Source organism: Geospiza fortis, unplaced genomic scaffold, assembly GCF_000277835.1.
Source record: "Geospiza fortis unplaced genomic scaffold, GeoFor_1.0 scaffold138, whole genome shotgun sequence".
Classification (NCBI taxonomy): domain Eukaryota; kingdom Metazoa; phylum Chordata; class Aves; order Passeriformes; family Thraupidae; genus Geospiza; species Geospiza fortis.
The window spans coordinates 11,266,350-11,288,692 of record NW_005054307.1 but is presented as its reverse complement, the minus strand read 5'-3'; the positions used below and the strand labels follow the sequence as shown (position 1 = coordinate 11,288,692).

The window sequence follows — 22,343 nt, the reverse complement described above, 5'->3', positions numbered from 1 at the left end:
AATTTGTTCATTTAAATTACAATTCTCAGACCCAACTTACTTCTTTGTAGCCAAAAATGATACGCCCGTCATTGAGAAGGGTGGCCTGAAAAGTGAAACTCCCCAGGTTGTAATTATCCTGCAGATGTACATGGTCCCACTGGACAACTAGTGCTGTGCCTGTGAACCCCAGAGTGGGGGTAGAGAGGCAAAAGGAAGAAAAAAATGTGAGAAATATTAACTGATTGTAGAAAAAGTACTTCACTGCAGTCACTTGAAACAAGAACAGTGATTTGTCTCTTTCTAGCAACTTTCAGCTCCACACCTTGAAATGCCAAAGATATTACAAACACAAGTTGAAACTGAAATTCTCTGAAATGTAGACACCACAGTGCTACACAAGCAGCACAACTACTGCTAAAGCAAGACAAAAACTTGTTTGAAATTGCACAAGAAATCAGCTAAAGGTAGGATCCAGTGGTTCAGGCGTGCTGCCATTACCACCTCTCTGCAGTGGCATTCTTTACACTTTATACATGGCTTTGAAATGTGAACTGCTAGCAGTATTCCCTGCTTAGTAAAAGTTATTATTTCAAGAATTCAGATTCTTCCATTAACTATGCATTAATTGAATATTTTTTTTCTGCATGGTGCAGGCCCTTGCTGAGGTTGTGCAAATTGAGAAATGTTAGTTGTTGGCAATAAATAAATGTAGTTTAAATCAAACTCACTGAGAAGTCATAGACAAGGCAAATATTGAGTCTGGTATGCAGAGATTCAGTTGCAAGAGCCTTGTTAATATTCACAGGAGTTCAGTGGCTGAAGATGCACTTACCACACTAAAAATATTTCTCAAGCAACTTACATACCCTGTGAGCATATTTTACAGATGTTGAGACACTTATCACCAAAACCGTGTTTACTGAAAACAACATTTTCATCTTTACATGCCTTCCTCAAAAACTTCTCTTTTTTGGCAGTAATGGGAGTTATGTGCTTTGATTCAGACTTTAATTTCCTTTCTTCCTAGAATGTTAATGATGGGTCAGTACATATTCAGTTCAATATATTTTTGATATGTCCTTGAAAAATCTTTTGCTACAGATCTGTGCTGTAACTGTCATGAACACATCTTGACAGGGGTGGTCATGAAACTATGAGTATGCAAATTTTGGGTTCACACTGCACCAAGTCCAACACGTTATTGTTCCTTGTGTTTTTCTGTATAGTAGGCATTAATTGTGCACACAGGGCATTTTTTCCTTTGCAACCACATTAATACTTTCTAAATATTTATTTTATTGCATTACATTTTATTTTAAATGTAAAGTCATTACATTTATTTTAAATGTAAAGTTATAACTTGCAAAGTTATTAGAGCACAATTAGCCAAAATTTCTTCTAGTCAGTCACTGAGCACTTCAGACCTATGTGCATCTCAGAACCACAAGCTAAAATGGAAATCATCTGCCACCCAAACTGTCCTTTCATTCCAGAGACTTTCATGTAGATTTGTGTGTACCTAAGTTCCTTGGAGTTAGCTCCACCAGTGAGACTTTGATGGATCCCCACACTCTCTGCTTTCCCACTACAGATGCTGCTTTATGGCAGAGCACTTACTCATGGGGACAAAACACAGATGAGTAAGAAATAAGGTGCTGAAGATGCAATCTGCTCCGTTCCTTCTTACTTGTGTTAAGATAAAAAATTCTTTGTCCTAAAGCCCATGTTGCTAAAAAGATGATGCATTACACATGAAGAAGAATCCAAAATCTCAAAGAACTGTTCAACCTCATAATGAAAGCCATGTGATACAGCCTGGTACACCTGCTGTGAAGACTGGAAGTCAGGACTAAAATGAGAATTCGCCACATCTTCTCCAGAATCCTGAGGTTCTTTAAGTAAAGATGACAAATATCTGGCCAAAATGTTAGATAATTTAGAACGTGAAAATTATATCTTTTTCTCTTTCAAAACTCTTCATGGAAGGAGTAGGATTTTCTCATGTAAGCGTTATATTGGATTTTTAACAAACAAACATTGCAATGACTAGATTGTAAGGAAAGCTTATGACTAGATGTAAAAGATACAGAACACATTTTGGTAATAATTAAAAAAAATATTATTGGAAATATGAAACGTTTTTGAACCTGCTGGCAATTTTTGTTTAAATTCACTATAAATAAGCATATATAAAATAGCACAGATGTATCCAGGATAATTTAGAAGTCATGGATGTCATGATATTCATTCACAATACTAAAACTCTCCAAGTTTTATCTGCTACTGTAGCTGATCACTAAAGGACTGATGTAAAGCAGCAGGTGCCTTTTAACAACGTAGGGAATGTTTCTAAAATATTGATTACAACTGACTTCAAGAGAAAAATATCCACACATTCAAGGGCTTTGAAAGTTCTCACAGAGTTTCAAGTACAACACTGCAGCTTGCCTTTTCCTCTTTCAATCTTTTTTACAAGGAACTGTTGAGAACTCGTGGTGTAGATGAGTGTATTGGATTCCAATTCTGGGACTCCATGAACACTTAGTCATTGACAGGTTTATTAACCTTATCCCTGCCCTGCTTCTGTGTATTCTTGCTACTGCACTCCACAAACGCTATTTTCATTTTAGGTAGTGGACAGATGGTATCCACTATAAATACTTTGAAGTAACACTTTGAATTTACACTGTTATATAAGACAGATTTTCCCTTCTAAAACTGATAAAATGCATTGCTAGTTTGAGTTTATGTACTTCAACCCCCAGATGATATCTGCTCAATTAAGAAAAGGCATTCATGATTCTTTACTGTGTTCTAAATTAATAATTGCTTATAGATGTCGTCACATGCTCTATATAGCCTCTAAATTAAAAAACAAAAAGCAAAAAAAAATTTTTAAATCCTCAATGCCTCCTTCTGAAATAATTATTTAGGAAAATAAGAAGAGCCAAAGGATACAGACAAGGACTGCTACATACCATTATCAAAGTATCTGACTGTTGAATTTCTTGACACACTGGGGTCAAAATTTGCCATTAATGGTGCAATATATTGGGTAGCTGTTAACATTCGATGCACAACTTCTCCAGTATATATGAAACCTACAATAAAAAAAAAATTGAGACCATTTCAGTAAATTCTGAGAATACTTTAATAGAATGGCAGGTTGAATTAGGCATTGCCAGAGCATTAAAGGGTCATCTGAGAGAAATTAATTCCGCCGCATATTTTATAGTGAATTAAATAGGAGTTAAAATTTCAGAAAAACATCTGTGATGGCTGCCAGAAAAACAAGATCCAAAATGAATAACGGAGCAAATAGTTCAAGAAGGTTTCATACAGAAATAAAAAACACTGAAAACTCAAGGAAGAATAACTCCAGTTAAGAGCCAAATGCAAGGATGTGACACTATGAAAATAAGCCATTTACCACCAGGCATATTCCATAGTGCTTTCTCCCATACTTTCCAAAAATCTGCAGTTTGTTTTGCTCATGCAATTTGTGACCTCTTTTAAAGTTACTCTAACCCTTTTTCATATTTCTAGAGACACAGAGTAAGGGACTATTTCAGACTAGAAGTGACAACCTTTAAAAAAAAAGAGTCAGATGAAAAGTGGAACAGATAGGACTTTTTCAGGTTTATAAGGCAAGCAACATTTCTACGACATTCTCTGCTGTGTCAGGTCTCACTAGTCTGTCCTATTCATCCCTGAATTGACATTTCTCCTCAGATCAATAGTGGGCTTCTTTCATCTGAAGTGCTCATCCAAAACCTTTTACTGGTTTGGAATTGGAGCCCTACCTTTGAAAGACCAGTCATCTGTGGTGAATACAGTAGATACAGCAGTTTTCTTCAAAGCAAACATCAGTGTATTTTAATGGCAAGAACCTCCTTCTGTTTTAAACAATAAATGGTCTACAAATAAAACTGTGTGGTTTAGGTTTGCCAATTTCACTTCAACTGGCTAATGGAACTAAGTATTTTAAGTGCCCAGATGAAAACTTGATTTAAAAACTCCCATTGCCCTAGAATGAGTCCTTTTGTTACCCCTTGCCTTTAAGTTGATTTGAGCTGCAGACAGATCTTCAAAATTGATGTTGGCATATTACCTCCCCTCCTAGTGTTTAGCAGAGGGTGTCTTATGATGTTTTTGCTTTTTCTACTTCTATTGATTCAATGAAGTATATTACAACAGCAAACATCTCAACAACAAGATAATATAAGAGCTGAAAATTTTCTAATATGAAAAATATTATTAGAAAGACATATAGAAGAAATATAATTCTTTACTGGAAAATTATAGCATTATTTTCAACACTAATTAGGCTGGTTTATGTTTCCTTTCCCATTTTCAATCACATTGTGAGTCTCTCTTCCTCTACAAAACCCTTCACTGCCAAGGCCAAGAGTTCCTTTCTTCTTACCTTTAATACATGGCAATACAACATGTGACAAAGTAGCCTATAAATCTAACTCTAAAACATAATTGTGAAATTCCAGAACCAAATATGAACCTGATCAAAACTGCTATTATTCTATACTACTAAAAACTCTTAGTGTGAGACCTCACTTTCTTAACAATATCTCCATCCTAACCAATGTGAGATGGGAGGGTTCATTAACAGATTTGTTCAATATGATATAGGAAATCTCTGAGTGCATGAAAAAATAAGTTTCTGGAGTGCTTTAGCCACCCTCCTACTCCTGCTCTCTTCTGAAATACACAGTTAAATGCTTGCCAACTGCTCATGAACTAGTTCTAGAAGTCATAAGATGCTATAAACAAACAAGGTGGTTCTCTGGAGTAATTCTCCTGCACAGCTACTTATAGATAATATCTTGTTCTGTGAAGTCAGCTCTTGTGGTGGTGATAGGGAGCCTAAGAAAAAGTCAAGTGTGGGGAAAATAAAAGATTCAGTTGCAAAGATTTGGTATCTGACAAAGGGGTGACCTAGGAACTGAGATTTTTTTTTCATTTAAAACATATCTGTGTACTCAAAAGATACAGTATTTTAATATCTGGGCACCCCCTAACTACTAAATTTATTCTTAAGATTAAACTAAAACTTTTTTTTTTTTAGCAGGCAGAGGGGAAGACTGGGGGGCAGATTCTTCGAATTGAATATCTAAATACCACTTTTCTCTTTTGGTACTAGGGAGAGAGAAATGCCAGTTTAGAAAAAGAATCTGCCTACACGTATTTACAAGTCATTTATAAATGTGAGCTTTCAGAACATACAAGTGTGGCTGATTTTATGCTATTACTTATTTTAGGATAGCCAACTACCTTGCCAAAGTATAGCCCCTGAAAGACATTTTCACTATTTCCTGCTTATTAGTGTTTGCTTCTAAAATGTCATTCCCTTGATTAATAATCCCTTATGCTTATTTAGACATTTTCAGAAAGTATTATTCCACAGAATTCTATTTCATACTATGTGCTGCTTATTATCCCTGTGGACATCTGCACACATATTTTAACACAGTTGTGGGTAGGTCCATAACCTTGAAACCATTCCTCAAAAATATTTTGAAGACAATACCAACAAAACCTTTGAATCCGTATTTGTATATTAGAATTAGCCTGAATAGTTCAGTACTTATTCATCCCTTGCACACTCATCCTACACTTACACAGTTTCCCTTTCATGCTTTCATCACATTTACTGTATAAATGTCACCCTTATAGCTAATAATGAGGCAGATACAATAGGAAAAAAAAGGACTCAGTTGTGCTGGAACACTTAACCAAGTAAATCAGCCCAAGTAATTAGTAACCACAAAGCGTATTTCGAAGTATTTGCCGGATGCAGCTCTACTATAGACAAAAATGGAAAGCAGGAGGTGGATGATAGCTGGGAAGCAGGCAGGCCTTGCATGAAGATCATTCTAATGAGAACTCCAGTCATGCAGCAGAACAACTTGCAAAGGAACACAAAGTCATTTCAAATCATCCCAAAGATTCACAAGATGAAGCCACCATTGACCATGGATATTTTATCATTGCAACTATGACTTAAAAAGAGCAGCAAAAGTAAAATTACCTTATTCTGGAATGGAATTCCACAGAAAATTGGCTTATGTTATTTGCGACCTAATTTCCTGACAATGCTTAATGCTTGTGGTTGATTCATTTAGTCAAGGAAGAATTTTTCAGACCTGCAGTTTCCTGAACCACTTAATCTCTCCTTTGTGGGAGGCACTGGTAGAGCTCTTTTCCAAGACTCTCCACAAGCACTATACCTAGAAGCATAATATGCTCCTAAATACTGAAATGAAGACAAATAGGGAAAAGTGCTCAGCATTTTGTAAGTCTAATATGTACATATAAATTTAACTAAAACTAAGGCTGAACTAATACTAAAACCACTTGTAAATCAAGAAGAGTATACTTCTAGTTCTCACTGTGTACAAATTTACACTCACACAAACAGGAAAAAAAACATATATTACCACTTAAGCATGAAAGCACAGTCTCACTTGATGTAGGACCCTGACTTGATTTAAAAATGCATTTTATGCCTGAATTTACCCATTCCAAAATATGCTTATCTGTTGCATGCTAACATATCAAGTTTACAAAGAAAATTTAATGTACAAGGTTAAAACACACTGCACATCAGATTTCTGTCATTTCCTTTTTTATATTCTTAGCTGTGCACCAACTCAGTATCACTTAGAAAGTTTTTTGACAATGCTTGCCAACAGAATGACAAAATATAGGGTAGCACAGGCAATGAGTCCTCTGAAGTGTGTCTAAAGAGATGGTAGGATATGAGATATGCAGACAAGAACAACAACAACAGAATTATCAAGGTAGATAACCATCTTCTAAGCTGCCTAGCAACTAACTTGTAAGATAAACCCTGGTCTCTCTCTGTGGTGGGTTGACTTTTGCCATCTGCCCCCTGTCCACCCAGCTGCTCTCTCACAGCCCTTCCTCAACAGGATAAGGGGACTAAAATAGAATGAAAAAATATGTGTGTCCAGACACAAACAGAGAGAATACTTGCCAATTACTGTCATGGGCAAGAAAGAACTGACTTGGGGAAAGTTAATTTAATTTGCTGCCAGATAAAATAGGTTTGCATAGTGAGAAAGACAGATTAAAACACCTTCCCTCCACCCCTCCCTTTTTCCCAGGCTTTGTTAGTGTCACTCCTTTATTCCCAACCCCTCTACCTCCTCCTCCCCACTGAGCAGCGCAGGGGGATGGGAATGTGACTTGTGGTCAGTTCATAACACTTCATCTATGTCAGTTCTTGTTCCTCTCATTTTTTTTCCTATTCCACCATAGATCTTTCCCATGGTCTGCATCCTTCAGGATAAACCTGCTCCATTGCGAGAACTCCATGGTTCCTCCAGGAGTTCTCCAGTGTGGGGTCCTCCTCAGGCTGCAGTGGATATCTGCTTCAGCGTGGCTCTCCCATGGTCTGTGAGGAAATACCTGCTCCAGCTGGCCTCCTTTACAGATGCTTTGGTGCCTCAACGACCTCCTCCCTCTTCTTTTCTCTCCTTGGTGTTCACAGTGTTTTTTCTCATGCTTTTTGCCTCACTCCTGACACTGAAGTGCAACATATTTTACAATATTTAGAATGAGCTCCCCTAGAGGCTCCACCAGGGCTCAGCTGTGCCCTGCAATGGATCTGTCTCTATCTGGTAGTGGCCAGTCCCCCACCTCCTTCCATAGAGACAGTCACTCTGCTACCTTAACATTACCACAATCCTTAATACAATTAGCATTTGATTTTTTTTATATATGTCATATTTTATTTTGTATACCAACTATTTTTCCTAATATGCAAAACCAACATTATTTACCTGAATTACTGGAATTTCTTGCTTCTTGTTAAGAGTTTTTAAAATTTCTTTATTTTTAGTTTAGTTATTTTCTAGTAGAAGATAGGTGGAAAGTTGCAGCTGAAACAGCACTTAATGTACCAGTCTCACCCTCAGTAATTGTTAGCTCTTGCCCAGGTCAGGTTACTCACACTATATAAAATCTTTTGTCTTCTAAAAAGGAAAAAATGTTTGGGTAAAAAGAAAATGAGAGAGAAAAAGAACCATTGTGTCTGCTGGTGCTAAATAACAGCAGTGAAATAAGTTGATGTGAAGTTATAACTTCAAATACCAATGTCATTGCTATCATAAAGAGCACAAAAATTTATAATTGATTGATTCAGAGTCGCAAGTTTTCTCTTTTGTTGTAAGTCCAGGGGGATGTAGGATTTTTTTGCAATTGTTTTGATTAATGCTGCTGAGAATTTTGACTTGCATTTAATTTTCAGGATATTTCTTATTTTATATATCACTGTTTCTGACATACCACATTTTTATCTTAGATTCTTTTACTTCTCTTCAGCAGTAACAGTAAAAACCTGATGAACCTATTCTTGTTTCTGGAAATAAACTACACAAGAGACATTTACATGGAAAGATGGCACGATGAAATAAAACATCAGAAGTAGTTGCTCATGTATTTATTTGGTGAAGTTGAAAAGTATTGCATAGGTGTATAAAGCACAGCCCACAAAACTTTGCACCGTATCTTTTTCAATTATGCAGAAATGGCTTTGCCTGTGCTTTTCCTATATTTCTCCATCAGTTATTTCTTTATGAAGCAAATTCAAGGATATGTTATGCTATTAAGCCTCTAAATACATTGGAATGCTGAATTCTAGACACAGATAATGCAATTTACTTTCACGCCTTGTCCTATATAGCCATATTAATTTCTCTTTGATATTTCAGTGAAGTAAGCTTTAAGTAATGTCATTTATCCCCAGATGGCTAATTTATTGTTATGTCTGTAGAAAAATTTTATCATTACTGTAATTGCATGAAGATTACAGTGTAATTAAACAAAAGGATAACAGCAACTCCAGATCCCTCAGACAATCCATGAAAGTTAAATACCTTAATGAGCTTTCAAGATCAGTGTAAAATGAACCAATCTCTCATGCTATTTTATGATTTTTTTTTCTAGCCTTCTGGGAAAAATGAATTAGAGAGAGATTATATATATTTTTTTTGCTTTGCTTTTGCTTGACTAGATTGAATGTCTAACCCATTTCTTCTGGCCTGAAAAAGTGGGCTATCTGAAAGCTAAACCCCAGAAGGCATGAGCATAACTGTTTTTCTTAATTGCATAGCTTTGCAAGGCTTTCTTGTGAGTCCATGCATGAAGGTAAAAAGAAAAGCTACCCACAATTCTTGTATTCTTCTCTGTACTTCTGTGTTATCTTATGTAGATATTTAGAGGCCAGAAAATTAGTTTTTCACCATTATTTTTCCTGCTGCTTTGTTAATACCTAAAGTAAGCATTATCTGGAATATTTGGGAACGTGCAATGTATGACATTGAGTAAATGTCAGTAAGTTTTCCAGCTTGCTGTAGTTTCCCTGCTATTCGCTCTCTTTTTGAAAAGTATGTGATCCAGTGGAATATAATCCATTCTGATTGATATCCTATTCAGCTCAATGAAGGAATTTAGGGGATAATGTATCATAAAACTTTTCCAGGAGATGTTTTTCTTCTGAAAAACAATGCCACAAGACATATCTCGTCAGGAGACTGTTAGATACCACTAGGTAGAACTTAGGAGCAAGAGGACTTTTAAGAAAGGACAATGATGGAATGCAAAGAACTTGCAAATATAATTGTAACTGAAGTATCTCTTCATATACTTTTAATGACTCCAAACTGCAACGCTCTCAACTTCAGGGGAAAAAAACCACATTAGAGTCTAACGTCTTGTATCTATTCCTCTCTGATCATACTTCCTTAGAGAAAATTCTTGGAAAGAGGCATGAAACACTTTATCTACTTGGTGAGACACCACCATGTGATAGCTCCCAAGAGCCTCTCAGCTTCAGCCAAACAAAGGCCATCACAGCTTCTAGACAGACTGGAACCAGAGAAAAGGGGTTGACAGGAGGATTATCTCACTTGGGATGAATATCTTAGCAGCTGTGTCATTGTAGTAACTTTGGCACTGCTGAATCCTTGGAAGAGGCTTGAATAGAGCTGTTAGAGGAAAATGTAATTTTGCAGTCTCTTTGTGATATTTTGCAGTCTATTTCTGCTATTTACTGGTTGGGTAAAACATCTTCATGCCTGACCAGATCTTGTCACCAATAAAAAAATTTGGATGGTACTGGATGATTTTTGGATAGTATTTTAATATTTGGAGACATTTAATATAATTGGGGGGGTGGATTCATATTTGAATCAAACTGTTTTAATATCAATACAGATTTTTTTTGCTTTTGCTGCTGTCTCTTATAGAGTCTAATAAGAACTGTCATAAGCTTTTGCCCTTGCTCTGTTTATTCTCCTCTTTGCTCCAGCTAACTTTCAAAGTTATTTTTTACGTGATAAACCATGGGCAACTTGAATCACATGATACACAGGAATTTAAAAAAAAAAGGCTTTCAGGTTATGATGAAATCATTATTCTCCAATGTTTCAAAAAATTCAGTAAGGAAAAGAATAATAGAGTTTAGAAAAATGCTGAATGCCATCAAACTGGGTTGTCATTCATTCTATAGAAGTTTGAAGCAACAAGGTTGTGGAAGACAAAAATAAAACTTTTCAAATTTTAAAAAACGTGCTTTAAATTTATGCATAACAGAAAGACAGTTTGGTGAATGTCTGGGGTTTTACTGCAAGAAATCAATGTTATTTGAAACATAACTTTGGGAGTTTTATGTAGACATCAATTCCACACCCATTGTATATACTATTTCATTGCCTCTGTTAATCCTTCATAAACTACTTAAACAAATCCCATGTATACAATATTCACATTCATGTAAAACAACAGCACACAACATGTCAGGGAAGACTGCAGGGGCTAATATGCAACATTAGAGAAGTTTCAAGCACCACTAAATTACATTTCACATGTAAACATAAAAAAATAATACTGAAATAGCATATAGTGAACTTGGTTTTTATTCTATTGGGAATTTTTCAGAGGGGAATTTAGCCCTGTGTTCCTCTACTGTCAACATCCCACCACAACTATGTGCTGTCCAATGCCTTGATCTCCCACCACATTTTTTGGTGTCGCACACAGAGTTCAGAAAGGTGAGGGAGAGTGGGTTTGCCTTAAGCAGAACTATTCAGCAGTGAAAGTACAGCTCAGAACAGTGAGATGGAAGCTGGTAAATGTCCACGTACAACTTGGGCTTCAGTGGAGGCAAGCTGTGTTTTTATGTTCTGAAAGAGGTTCTTGCTCATATGTGTTGCTCAATTAAAGGTTATGTCAATATAAGCATATTATCCTTTTCTCTCGTTGAACTCTGCATCCCTCCCAAGGGGATTCAGTGCAGCCACGGTGAGGGAAAAGCAGCTAGCTCAGCCCCTTTCTGTCACTTCAGCCTGATGCACAGGACTGGATACATCACTCATCAAATTTCACCACCAATTTATTTCTCATCTTAGTGGAATTAATGGCAAACAATAATTTGAATGAGGAACCCCTACCCTGGGTCAAAATTAAACAAACTCCAAACCAAACCTTTTTGATTAAGATCAGTTTGCTGGTCTAGCTCTCTGTGCAGGGGACAGATGTTGTGTAGGCAGTGAAGGTGGTAGGCTGGTGTGGTGAGGAGCAGACAGCAAAAAATAACAACAATACTTAACCAGATTTGTAGCAGACACACTGTATCCTGAAGAGACAATTTTCGTTTTGTACATTCTTTGCCTCCTTTGTCCACTTGTTACCTTACAATCTTTTGGGCTACACTCCAGTTGTGGAGCTAATCTATGAAAACATTTGGCCGAGAGCAGAACTAGACAGAGAAAAGGCAAAAATCTAAGTGGGGGAAAACTAGAATATATTAGCCTCAGTGTTAAAAATTTGAGAATTAAATCACATTAGCTTTGGTATGACCGAACAGCTTGTGTTTCCTCTCTTTTGTTACATTAGTTTACATTAAAGCAAATTACCTTACATGAAAGCGCTGTATTGATCTGTAATTTAAAGCACACACAAAAACTTCTGCAAACAGGTAGGGAAATGGAGAAATTTCCTTTACATAAAGAGAAATATTGCCTGTATAAAGTGCTCCTATATGATATTTCAGTTTTATAAAATTTCAGTACTAAAGACCTTCATGGTTTCTACCTTTATGGTCATACACAACTTTGTAATACATGATGGAAATAAGACCAAAATGCCTTCCTCAGTGCAGTTAATAGAGGAAGATATTCACACAGATCCAAAAAGATGAAGTTTTCTCTCTAAGAAAGTAACTTAACAGAAGTCCCATAATGATGTCAGGAAAATCTGTGCTGTCAAACTGGGTAATTACACTCTCATTTAAAATTAATTCTTTTAATTAAAGAAAAAGCTTTCTCTTATCTTCCTATTAGAAGGGGACCTGTGCTGTATCACAGTTCCAAGTCCAAGGTTTTAATTATCTGACCAAAAAGAATAAAGGACAAAAAAATTTCAATACTAGTTTGAACTAAACCATTACAAGTCTGTCATAAGTATACTAGCTTCAACTTCGAACAAAAAGACTGGAATAAAAGTAACATCTTTACAGTTCTTATTTTAAAATAGGGTTTTTTTTGAATGAATAAGCACTCTAAAGGGATGACTAAAATGATTTCACTTATAGACATAAAAAAATTAAAGAAAAGTCTTTGGTACCATTTCCAGAAGTTCTCAAAAGGTGGGGTGTGCTCCTTTAAGAAAAAGCAATGATGAGCCTGTTTTGGAGTTCTGCATGCAGAGGTTTAGGAGCACAAGGGAATTGATCCTTCCATCTGAAGATCTCAGACCTGTGATAACCCATCTTTTCTTGCAGTCAGAGTGAGAAATAGGCCATGGCTAGGCTGTGGGTGGCATGTAGCTGTGCTGCTCATAGTTCAGCTTCTCATAGGCCTAAAAAGCCATCAGGAGGAAGCTGATTTGAGTGAAATCTCTGTGAAGGCCTCTAGTAAATATGGTTCTGCCTAGTCTCATGGCTGGTTCTAACAAGTTGAAGTGTATTTATCATCAGAATACTGCACATGCTGTGATGAATTTTCTGGGCATTTTACTGTACAACAACATCAGCCCTGCCAGGGGGGTGCCTTACAGCACTGGGCAGTGTGTACTAACAGAAACATCAAACTGGGTTTATGCTTCTGTGCCTCAGTAAAAATACATATGAAAACACATGGTTCGTGTCTTTTAGACATTTGCAAAAGGCAGGAAGGGTCATCTTTCATAAATTCAGTATGCATTGGTACCCGATCTGAAAGAAATTCTAAATGACTGAGGATGTTTTGCAAATGCTTTGTGTAAGTATTTTGACTATCACATGATGAGCTAAAATATGACTGTGGGAAGAAGAGGCATAAGAACTAAACAGAAAAGTTCTTTAGACTAAACTAGATCAAAAATTCATTTCTAAAAAGTAGAGGACTTAAGTTACAATGTTGTTCTAAGTTATGGAAGATATATGATACAATGCACACTTCACTCTGATGATAAATGTTGGTCATTTAATCACATGGTAAGTTACAAGCAGCAATAGGATATCTGTGGTAAATGCCATATAATCGCAGGGTACATAAACAGTGATCCCTGCCTCCCAAGCCAAAGTGCAGCTTACAACATAATTATGTTTAGACTTAGTAAAAGTAATCATCACATGTGGCTGGATTGTATTTGCCAAGGAACAGCCATTTAGGGTCTGCCCAAAGAAAACATGTTCATTCCTTTCAACATTACAACATGGTAAAGCATAACTGTAGCCCCATGTCTCATCACCCACCCAAAAGATAAAAGTTATATCAGGAAAGCTAGAAGTCTAGTCTTAATCTAAGGCAGAAAGCCTTAGACAGACATTAGCTGTAATGAGGATAAGGCTGTTTCATCATGCTTTGGTGGGAAACATCTGTCTGTGGCATAAGACACAATAGGCTGCTCTTCACATCAGATGACAGCTACAGAAGAGTGGTGACAGTTCTTTCCTTGAGCATTTTAACCACTTCCTTTTGAATGAATAACAAAATGGAGAGTATGGATTAAACCACCAAGATGCAAGAAGAAAATCTTGCCTCCCATGAAATCCCAGGAAAAAAAATATAGTGATGTTCACATTCTATTATTTTTTTAAGAAATAAAGTTCCTGAAAGATTAAATTCAGGAAGCATGCACAGGCAGGTGCAGAAACAAAACTGCTTTCAGCTACCACCTGCACTCATAGTTGTTTTCATTGTTGAAGGTCATGAATGGCAGCAGAGGGAAAATGGAGAACCTATGAATTTTTTTACTTCATTCAGTTTGAACAAAATAATGCAGGCTCTATTTATTTCCCCTGAGAGAGTGTAGACATATGGCTTGTCATCCTTCTCTCTGCTGTCATGACTCCATTAGGGAAATAATTATTACTTTTACTCTTGCACAAACTTTATACCCCAGAAGCTGCTACTTTCACAAGTTGCCATCAGTATGGCAACTCACATCCCATTTTTGAGGAACATAATTACAATTACTTGTTCAGAGTACAGGATCTCATTAGGTAAGGTGCACATACGTCTTAATAGAGGGAAAAAATAGTTTTTCTCTACAGGATTTGATGACCTTTGTCAAGAAACTAAGAAAAGGCAGGAAGAAAAGATTTCAAATGTCCATCCTGAGTATACACTTGGAGGCACTAAGACAACAAAGAAAATTTTCAAAGGTTAACAGTATTATTTATGCTTTGACAATCTTCTCACAAAACTGTGGATCTATCCTCTCTGATCTGGGGACTCAGTTGCAATGGCCAGTCCTCAGTGATGACTACAATGTTTTGAAATTCACCATAGACAGGAAAACACATAAAAACAATCATAATTTGTTACAAAATACAAATGTGTTTTGTAAATGTAAGTAAGGAAGAACCAGCTTTTTACCCTCTGTTACTAATTGCACTATGAGTATATGGAAGGCAAGTCATGGCTAGCAGTAACCAAGATTTTGTTACTTGTAAACAAGTAACAAGTCCAAGTAAAGGCCCCCTGAAAGTTTGATTCATCTGGAAATGTAAAGAAGTTATAGCTAGTACCAAGAGTAGTGCAACCCTTTTAGTCACACAAGCATTTTATGAGACATTTCAGAAAACCAGGAAATTGGTAAGGGGTCAATCACTACAACAGCGAGTAGAGAAGCTGTAGTGACTCCTGACACAATTAGAGAACAGCTTCCTGAGCTCAGTGACTGCTGGTGAGGAAGGCAAGACCACAAATGACCAAGAGCAGCAGAGTGACTTTTTTGGCATTAACAGACATTCTATCATGTGCATCCTGATTTCTTTGTACGGTATCCGACTGAGAGGGGTTTTGAAAAATAGAATATCTTACAACTTCCTACATCAAGCAAAGCGACAGAAGGAGGACTCTGAGTGTGAGATACACTGGCATACAATGTGATAGAATAATATGTTTTATTGACAGAGGAAATAATGATTGGGACGTGTCTGATCAACAGGACTGATACATTGAGAAAGCCATCAAATCAAAGCCACTTGTAGCATCCCCACATCTATTACTCACTGACAATACTGGACTAGAGAGCTGAGGGGTATCCTCTCCTGAACTGCACTGGTGCTTGTTGCCTCTTTTGCACTAAGCTTTCTGGAGCAGAGGAGGTCAGTTTCCAATTGGTCACATCAGCTCTTTTCTCCTGTCAGCTCTTTTCTAAAGCACTGCATAAGATGCAAGTTCAACATGGAATTTAATGAACACATATCTGTCCCTAATTTCTCTATTCACTACCCATCCTCTTTTATTTGGAGATAAACCTTAACTACAACTTCTTACTCTCTGCACAAACTCAGTCATGCAGAATAGACAACATCTCAAAAGCATCACTGCTGAGGATTTCTGCCAATGTGACTGATGTAACTAACATTGATTTTATCTGTGTGCTCAAATAAATAATGTATTATATCAAGTAAGACCAGCAAAGCTCTTAGCACAAGAAAACTTGGTACAGGTATACCTACCACAGGATGAATGTAATAACGTGCAGATCCATGTAGCCACTGTTGCTTTTCCTTCTGCAGCAGGTAAAAGTGGAAAGAGGACTGCTCTGGTACTGCCCAAACTCAAGCAGTAGTCAGAGAACCATGTCTAGTTGCTTTCTCTGAAGCTGTCAAAATGATGGTTGGTATCAGAAGTGAAAACTTTCCCTTTCCTACCTTTTTGGAGAAACTGCCTTGAAATCTCCATCACAGAACAGGACTGCCTTCCCTTTGTGTACAGTACAGAGGGGTGGCACCAAAATAAAAGCCTAGCATGAGTTTATAACCTTAAAATTGGTTGTCACCAATCTGTCACCAATGATCTTCATGCCAGTCTTCTTGCCTCCAAGCTAGACTCACACTTTCCAACGGAAATTCAACTTCCAGTTCTTTATCCTGTTTAATAAACCCATCAAGGTGACGTAAACTCACATCCTCATACAATGTCACGTCCAACGAAAGTGGCTCCCAACCACTTTACCTGCTTTCACACACCTCCTACCGAGGAACAGATTAAGCCAGCAATAGCACCAAAAAAATGCTTCATCACCCCACTTCACTGAACTGCTGTGTAAGCACTTCTGCTATCCCAGGATAGCTAGCAGACAAGGTCAGCAGTGAGGGAAACTGTTTCTTTTCTAGACTGTGAAGGCTTATGTCAATTCAAAGTCTTCATGAATTCCCACAACTTGTTATGATCCATGTAATTCTGAAAATCTCTCGAGCTTTCTATTTCCACTTAAGACTCTCATTGGGCCAGCCTACTCCCTCTCAACCTTCTAAAATTTTTTGCCTAAACTACATCTAACAAACTTCTTAATTGCTGAAAGTGGAAAGTAAGAGCAAATCTGATAATTTCACTTCCTTTTCGTCAGTTCTAGGAAGATGACCTAATCTCCTCTTCCTGAAATGAAATCACATGCCTACATGTCTAAGACAGCTGAAAAACCTTTTCAACAATGACTGAAAGATGCTTCTTAAAACAGGAGAGACACAGGCTTTTTCGTTTGCAAATACACAGATTCAGTGATGAAGCATGAGAAGGAAATCACATGAAAATTCTGAGCTTGAATGTCTAACATTCAAGGTCATTCAAGATCAACATGTTCAACATTCACGTTCAGCTTCAAAATAAGCCAGTAAAAAGAAATTAAAATATTATTATAACAAGATACTTAAAGGCACTCAACCAGAAAAGCTTCTCTATTGCAGAAAACATTGGTTCTTAAGAAACCATAACCTGACACTTTCTTTCAGCTTTTGAAAACTCCTTAAGCCTTACCAGGTTGAACACAATGGCTTATAAATTTGATTTAAATGAATGCCAAGCCATTTCTCAATAGAAAAAAAAGCAGACATGTCTCTAATTCTTATCACTTAACATAAACTATAGAAAGAGTAGAAGGACCAAGTGCCATTAAAAATGCTATTGAAATAAGAGCGATGAATTCACAAGATGGAATCACAAAGAGAGAACTCAACAATTCAATTTATGTTAAATATAAAACCGAAATTTTAATGTAGATTTTTAAAACACTCAGGAAAATAGTTTTTCATAAAATACATGCAAGTTATTTACAGTTAAAGCTATACAAAATCCAGTCATTGTATGACAGTATGTAATGCCTCAGTTATTCTGCAAAAGCTGGAAACACAAACAAATGAAAAGCCCTAAAGGGCTGAATATTCTACCAGTTGCAGAGATGGGTTTTCTCATTTAGCAAATTATAAAAGTATCTAAGGGCCTGTGTCTGCAGAGGCTCCAAGGTCCCTCAGTACCTGTTGAGTTCAGTCAATATTAAGGGTGCTTAAAGTGGACAAAAAGGCTAGTGGTTTTGACATGAAGTCCTGTTTTCCACTTACTAATTTTTTCTAACAAAGGGAATGCCTATCTCTATCTCCTACCAATATTATCATAGCACTGAAGTAGAATCTCAGCTACCATTCAGCCATACATGGAATCCAAGTTCAAACTTCTACACGCTTAATCTTCAGCCCTAATGAGACATTCACACACAGTCCTCTTGGCAGTCAAGTATGTCTTGCAGCACAAGTGGCTGAATGCCATGGACAGTGTTTCCCATTTTGCTGAACAGACTCATAGAAAAACAGAATCCAGCCAGGCCTAGGGACCTTTCTGCCTCAGGCTGCTTCCAGACCTTCCATCCAACCTCAAGAGAAAATTGTATTTACACCTCTGGCAAATGAAAATCATACATTCACTTAGGCACAAGAGAGGAAACCTTGGCATGCTTGGCACTGGCTGCTCTCAGCATGTTTCCAGATTGCAGAGGGGGAAGGGGCCAGCTCTGAGGAGGGAATCCTATTGCAGAGGCTAACAGGCTTTCATCCAAGAAGGCTAAATTAGGCACTCTGAACTACCTTTTTCATTTCATTGACTACATAAGTAAATATATGCCTTAATTGAAAGTGAGTTTCATCTCTCTTGCCCTGTTTCCCATTTCATCTTCCCTTCTACATTTAGAAAGAGGAAAGATTTCATTGCACAAAGGCTATTGCTTCTTTAAAAAGCACACTAACAATAATAATATTTTGTACAATATATTTAATTAAGTATTTATAATGCTCAGATCATATAGCTACTTTTTAGGGAGAAAATATATATTGTAAGAACCTTTTTTCTGTCATGTATATATTATTGCTAGCTAGAAAATAACTTTATAATGACACTGATATGTTTCTCATTTTTTAGTATTTATTGAAATGAACAAGCAGAGAATATATTTAAAAGAATCAGTACAGAAAATCTGGTAAAAGGTGGCAGGCTATTTTGGGCAGAGGGATGGTGCTACCTCTCTTTCTAGAACAAAGATGACAATTTTTTTTCCTTCACCTCACTTTCTCCAGTTGTCTATTTTTTTTTTTTTGTTCAGATGGCATTAATCACTCCATATGTAGGTTTGTACATTTACTTCTACTACCATTGCTTTATTTTCTTCTTCTGGTTCCCTTTGTTAATTGTTTTAAAACATGAGTGATTTTTGGGTAAATTGGGATGCTGGAATTCCAGCAGAGAGTAAAGAGTGGCAGACTATTTCTACTAAAACATTACTTATTTGCACATTTTCTCTGCAGTACGATACTTCTCACTTCCAAAGTAGAGATGTGCAGTCAAACACATTTCTGTAGTGACAATTTAATTTCAGCTACACTTAAGCCTTTATTTGGGAATGTGTCATTGGCATAGTTTTGCACATTTAATTTTCTTATAAGATGTACACACAGTACCATTTCACTTAACCTGCAAATTAGTAAACTGGGAAAATTCATAGACTGTAGAGTAAGTACCAGCATCAGGCAGTAGGAGCTCTTGGGTGAAGTCCAAATTGAACTGCTGTGTGATAATTTTATTTTTTATAAGTGCAGAGGACAAAAAGTAACTACCACATAACATGAATCATCCAAACTCAGGAACAGCTTTAGACATGATGGATGTGATCTTTAGAACAGCATCTCTCTTGACAGAGTACACACAAATCCTACTCTGATATTGCTGAGCTTCCATTGAGTTAGTAATGTGAAACATAATTCACAAGTTGTCCTTGTACGTGGTAGGGAGAAAGTTCTAATGAAATCTATTTTAATTGGTGAAAATTTTGGGTATAGCTTGAGCACAGTTTTTCCAGGTCTCCTAACAGTAATTAAACATGAAACAGGAAAATCCACTTCCCCTCATCCCTCCCTCCAAATAAACCCAAAAAAAACTCCAACCCTTCTTTCAAAAAATACCAACAAACCAAACCAAACCAAACCAAAAACAAAGCAACAAAAACAAACAAACAAACAAAACCACTAACCATCCCCCACCCCCCCAGAAAAAAAAAGAAGCTCAAATTTTGCTAGCTGTTACCACCGGTAAATGACATATCTTGGTCTAAACTAGTGCTTTATTTTCATAAGACACGATTATGTCTATATTTTATATGGAAAGCTGAATTGTTCATATTGTGTTCATAGGGAGTCCTTGGAAAAATCTCCACATTCGTTGTAGACAGTTAGTAAAATTAAGCAAAATTGACTACACAGAAAGATCACGGCACAAAATATTTGGCTTATCTAATTCTTGGGCACAACCCTCTACTGGATCTTTAATCTTATGCATAGTCAGTCAAATGTTTTCTGAATGAGATGCCAGAGGAAAAGTATTCAGCTGATTTTTGATACCTTAATAAAAGTTGGCAGGATTTACCAAAGTTCTTCCTGCTTTCTCTTCCTCTTACTGCTGATGAAGCAAGGAATTTAAGATACCAATGTTGCAGATTATGTCCTTTGGTACTGCTCACTACTCAGTTGCATATATTGAATATTTCATCTTGACTTTTTACTGCTACTGATCTGCTTCTGCTCAGAGATAAATTTTCCCTTTACCATCAGTTCTCAGCACATCACAATTCAAAGCCTTTTTTTCCCATCCTTAATCTGAGTAGTTCTTTCCTGAGGCACTTGCTCAAGTCCTCCCTGCTTTCTCAAGGCTGCATGTTTCCAATACTTTGTGTCTTTCCCCATTAAACAGGCCTCCTGTTGGCCAGGTTGGAATACCCTTCTGCAACTGACTCTCTGACAGAATTTTAATGTTTTTTTCTGAATTTCATTGCTGAGTTTTAAGTATTTATTTCTAACTGAAGGATTTTTGGTGAAGACATTGGGGCAAGGAATTCTGTACCTAACAGAGTAACTCTTGATTTTAACAATAATCTGTGCTATGCAGCCTGCATACTTCACAAAATTTTTAGCAGTATCATAAAAAACTGACAAAAAGGATTCCTCAGCACCACAGAGATATGGAATTACTGGTGAGAGTTCAGTGAAGGGTGCTCCAGTAAGGACATTCCAAAGATGATTAGGGGGCTGTTTAGCCTAGAGATCACAGGGCTTGGGGTTTTCCAGAGACTTTGTGTACTATTTGTCCGTGGAGACATGCAAAAGCTCTGTGGCCACTGCTGTAGGCAATTGGCTGCATGTGGCCCTGCCTGGGAAAGGGGTTGGACACAATAACCCCTAGAGGTCCCTTCCAACCTCAATTTCTCTGTCTCTTGTGATACTTTCAGGTGTAAAAATAACCTTTTCTATGACTGACTGAAGGCAAATACTTGCAAGACTATTACATGTATATTTTGTGACATACCCATTAATTTCCAGACTAATAAGAAAAAAGCTTTTTCTGCCTCAAAAAGCATAAATGAGCACTTTATAAATTCTCTTTCCAACCTCAGAAGTGTAATGAGACCAAATTGATATACTAGAAAACAGAATATTTAATGAGGATCAAAGTCATTAAAACACTAGCAGACCTGCTAAACTGGTCCAGACATGGTCCTTTGTGTTTATTGCCTGGCTACTTAAGTTGTTATCACCTGCCCCGCTGGGCAAAACAATTTAATTCTTATACTGAACTGTTGGAGAAACTATAGTTATAGAATAGGGCAGTCTTACAGGATGAAATTAGAGTCATCCTTGAAAAACATTAAGCAACTGGCTGAATTAGACAAAATATCTGCAGTTTGCTGATAACTATACTGTTTTTGTACTGCTACAAACTTTACCTGGAGGTGAGGCAGTGTTTAGATCACACCACAATGCTTTTATTGATTTTCTGCTGTGTTACCATGGAAACTTTTCCCACAAAAAATGCACATTGCATTACAAATTTATACAGTGTTCAATTTGTTGATGGGTTAAAGGAGGAGCCAAATCTAAATGCTCCTTCATTTTAATCATCTCGTTAACTGATATCAGTGTACTGAGTCCTAGTCAGTAATTTTTCTTATGGCTATTTTATTTTCTCAATCTTCTTGCAAGGCTGAGAAGTTTTCCATGGATATCAATCAACTCCTATAAATGAGATTCTTCTACTCAATGTCTCCTAAAGTTTCATCCACTCACTCATTACAGAGACAGCCTTTTATTTGTTTCTTCTTCAGATTTATTGCTGCAAAACCACTGGGCTATAACCTGCTTAAGGGTTGTGATACAAAATGGTTTGATAGGCTGGTGCTTTTAAATCATTCATTTTCTTGATGAGGTGAAAGGAAAAACGCTTCATGCATGTTGGCTTTCATGAAGTCAATCAGGGAAGCAGTCAGGCTTTAGATCTTTATGGTAAGGACCAGTCATCATATGCTTAGAATAACTGTAATGAATGACGGACGTTTGGTTTATTTTAGATAAGTCAAAACAAATCACCTGAAAACTTCTGTGTTTATGAAAACAGTTTCATTCAGCTGTCCTCAGCTCTGATATTTTATCCAAGGATCACATAAGATATGATTAAGATGAAAATAATGGATTAGGCTGATAACATGAAGATGACTAACGGTTAAAGAAGTTC

At 36.8% G+C, this 22,343-nt stretch overlaps 1 protein-coding gene across 1 annotated transcript in view; it reads right to left on the bottom strand.

Moving 5' to 3' along the window:
• Positions 1 to 22,343, bottom strand: part of PLXDC2 (plexin domain containing 2) — a 255,390-nt gene that overhangs the window by 71,767 nt on the left and 161,280 nt on the right. Inside the window, exons 5-6 of the mRNA XM_031066745.1 lie at positions 2,961 to 3,083; positions 41 to 159 (exon numbers count right to left, since the gene is read on the bottom strand). Coding sequence (XP_030922605.1) covers positions 41 to 159; positions 2,961 to 3,083 — 242 coding nt within the window. The remainder of the gene's footprint in view (positions 1 to 40; positions 160 to 2,960; positions 3,084 to 22,343) is intronic.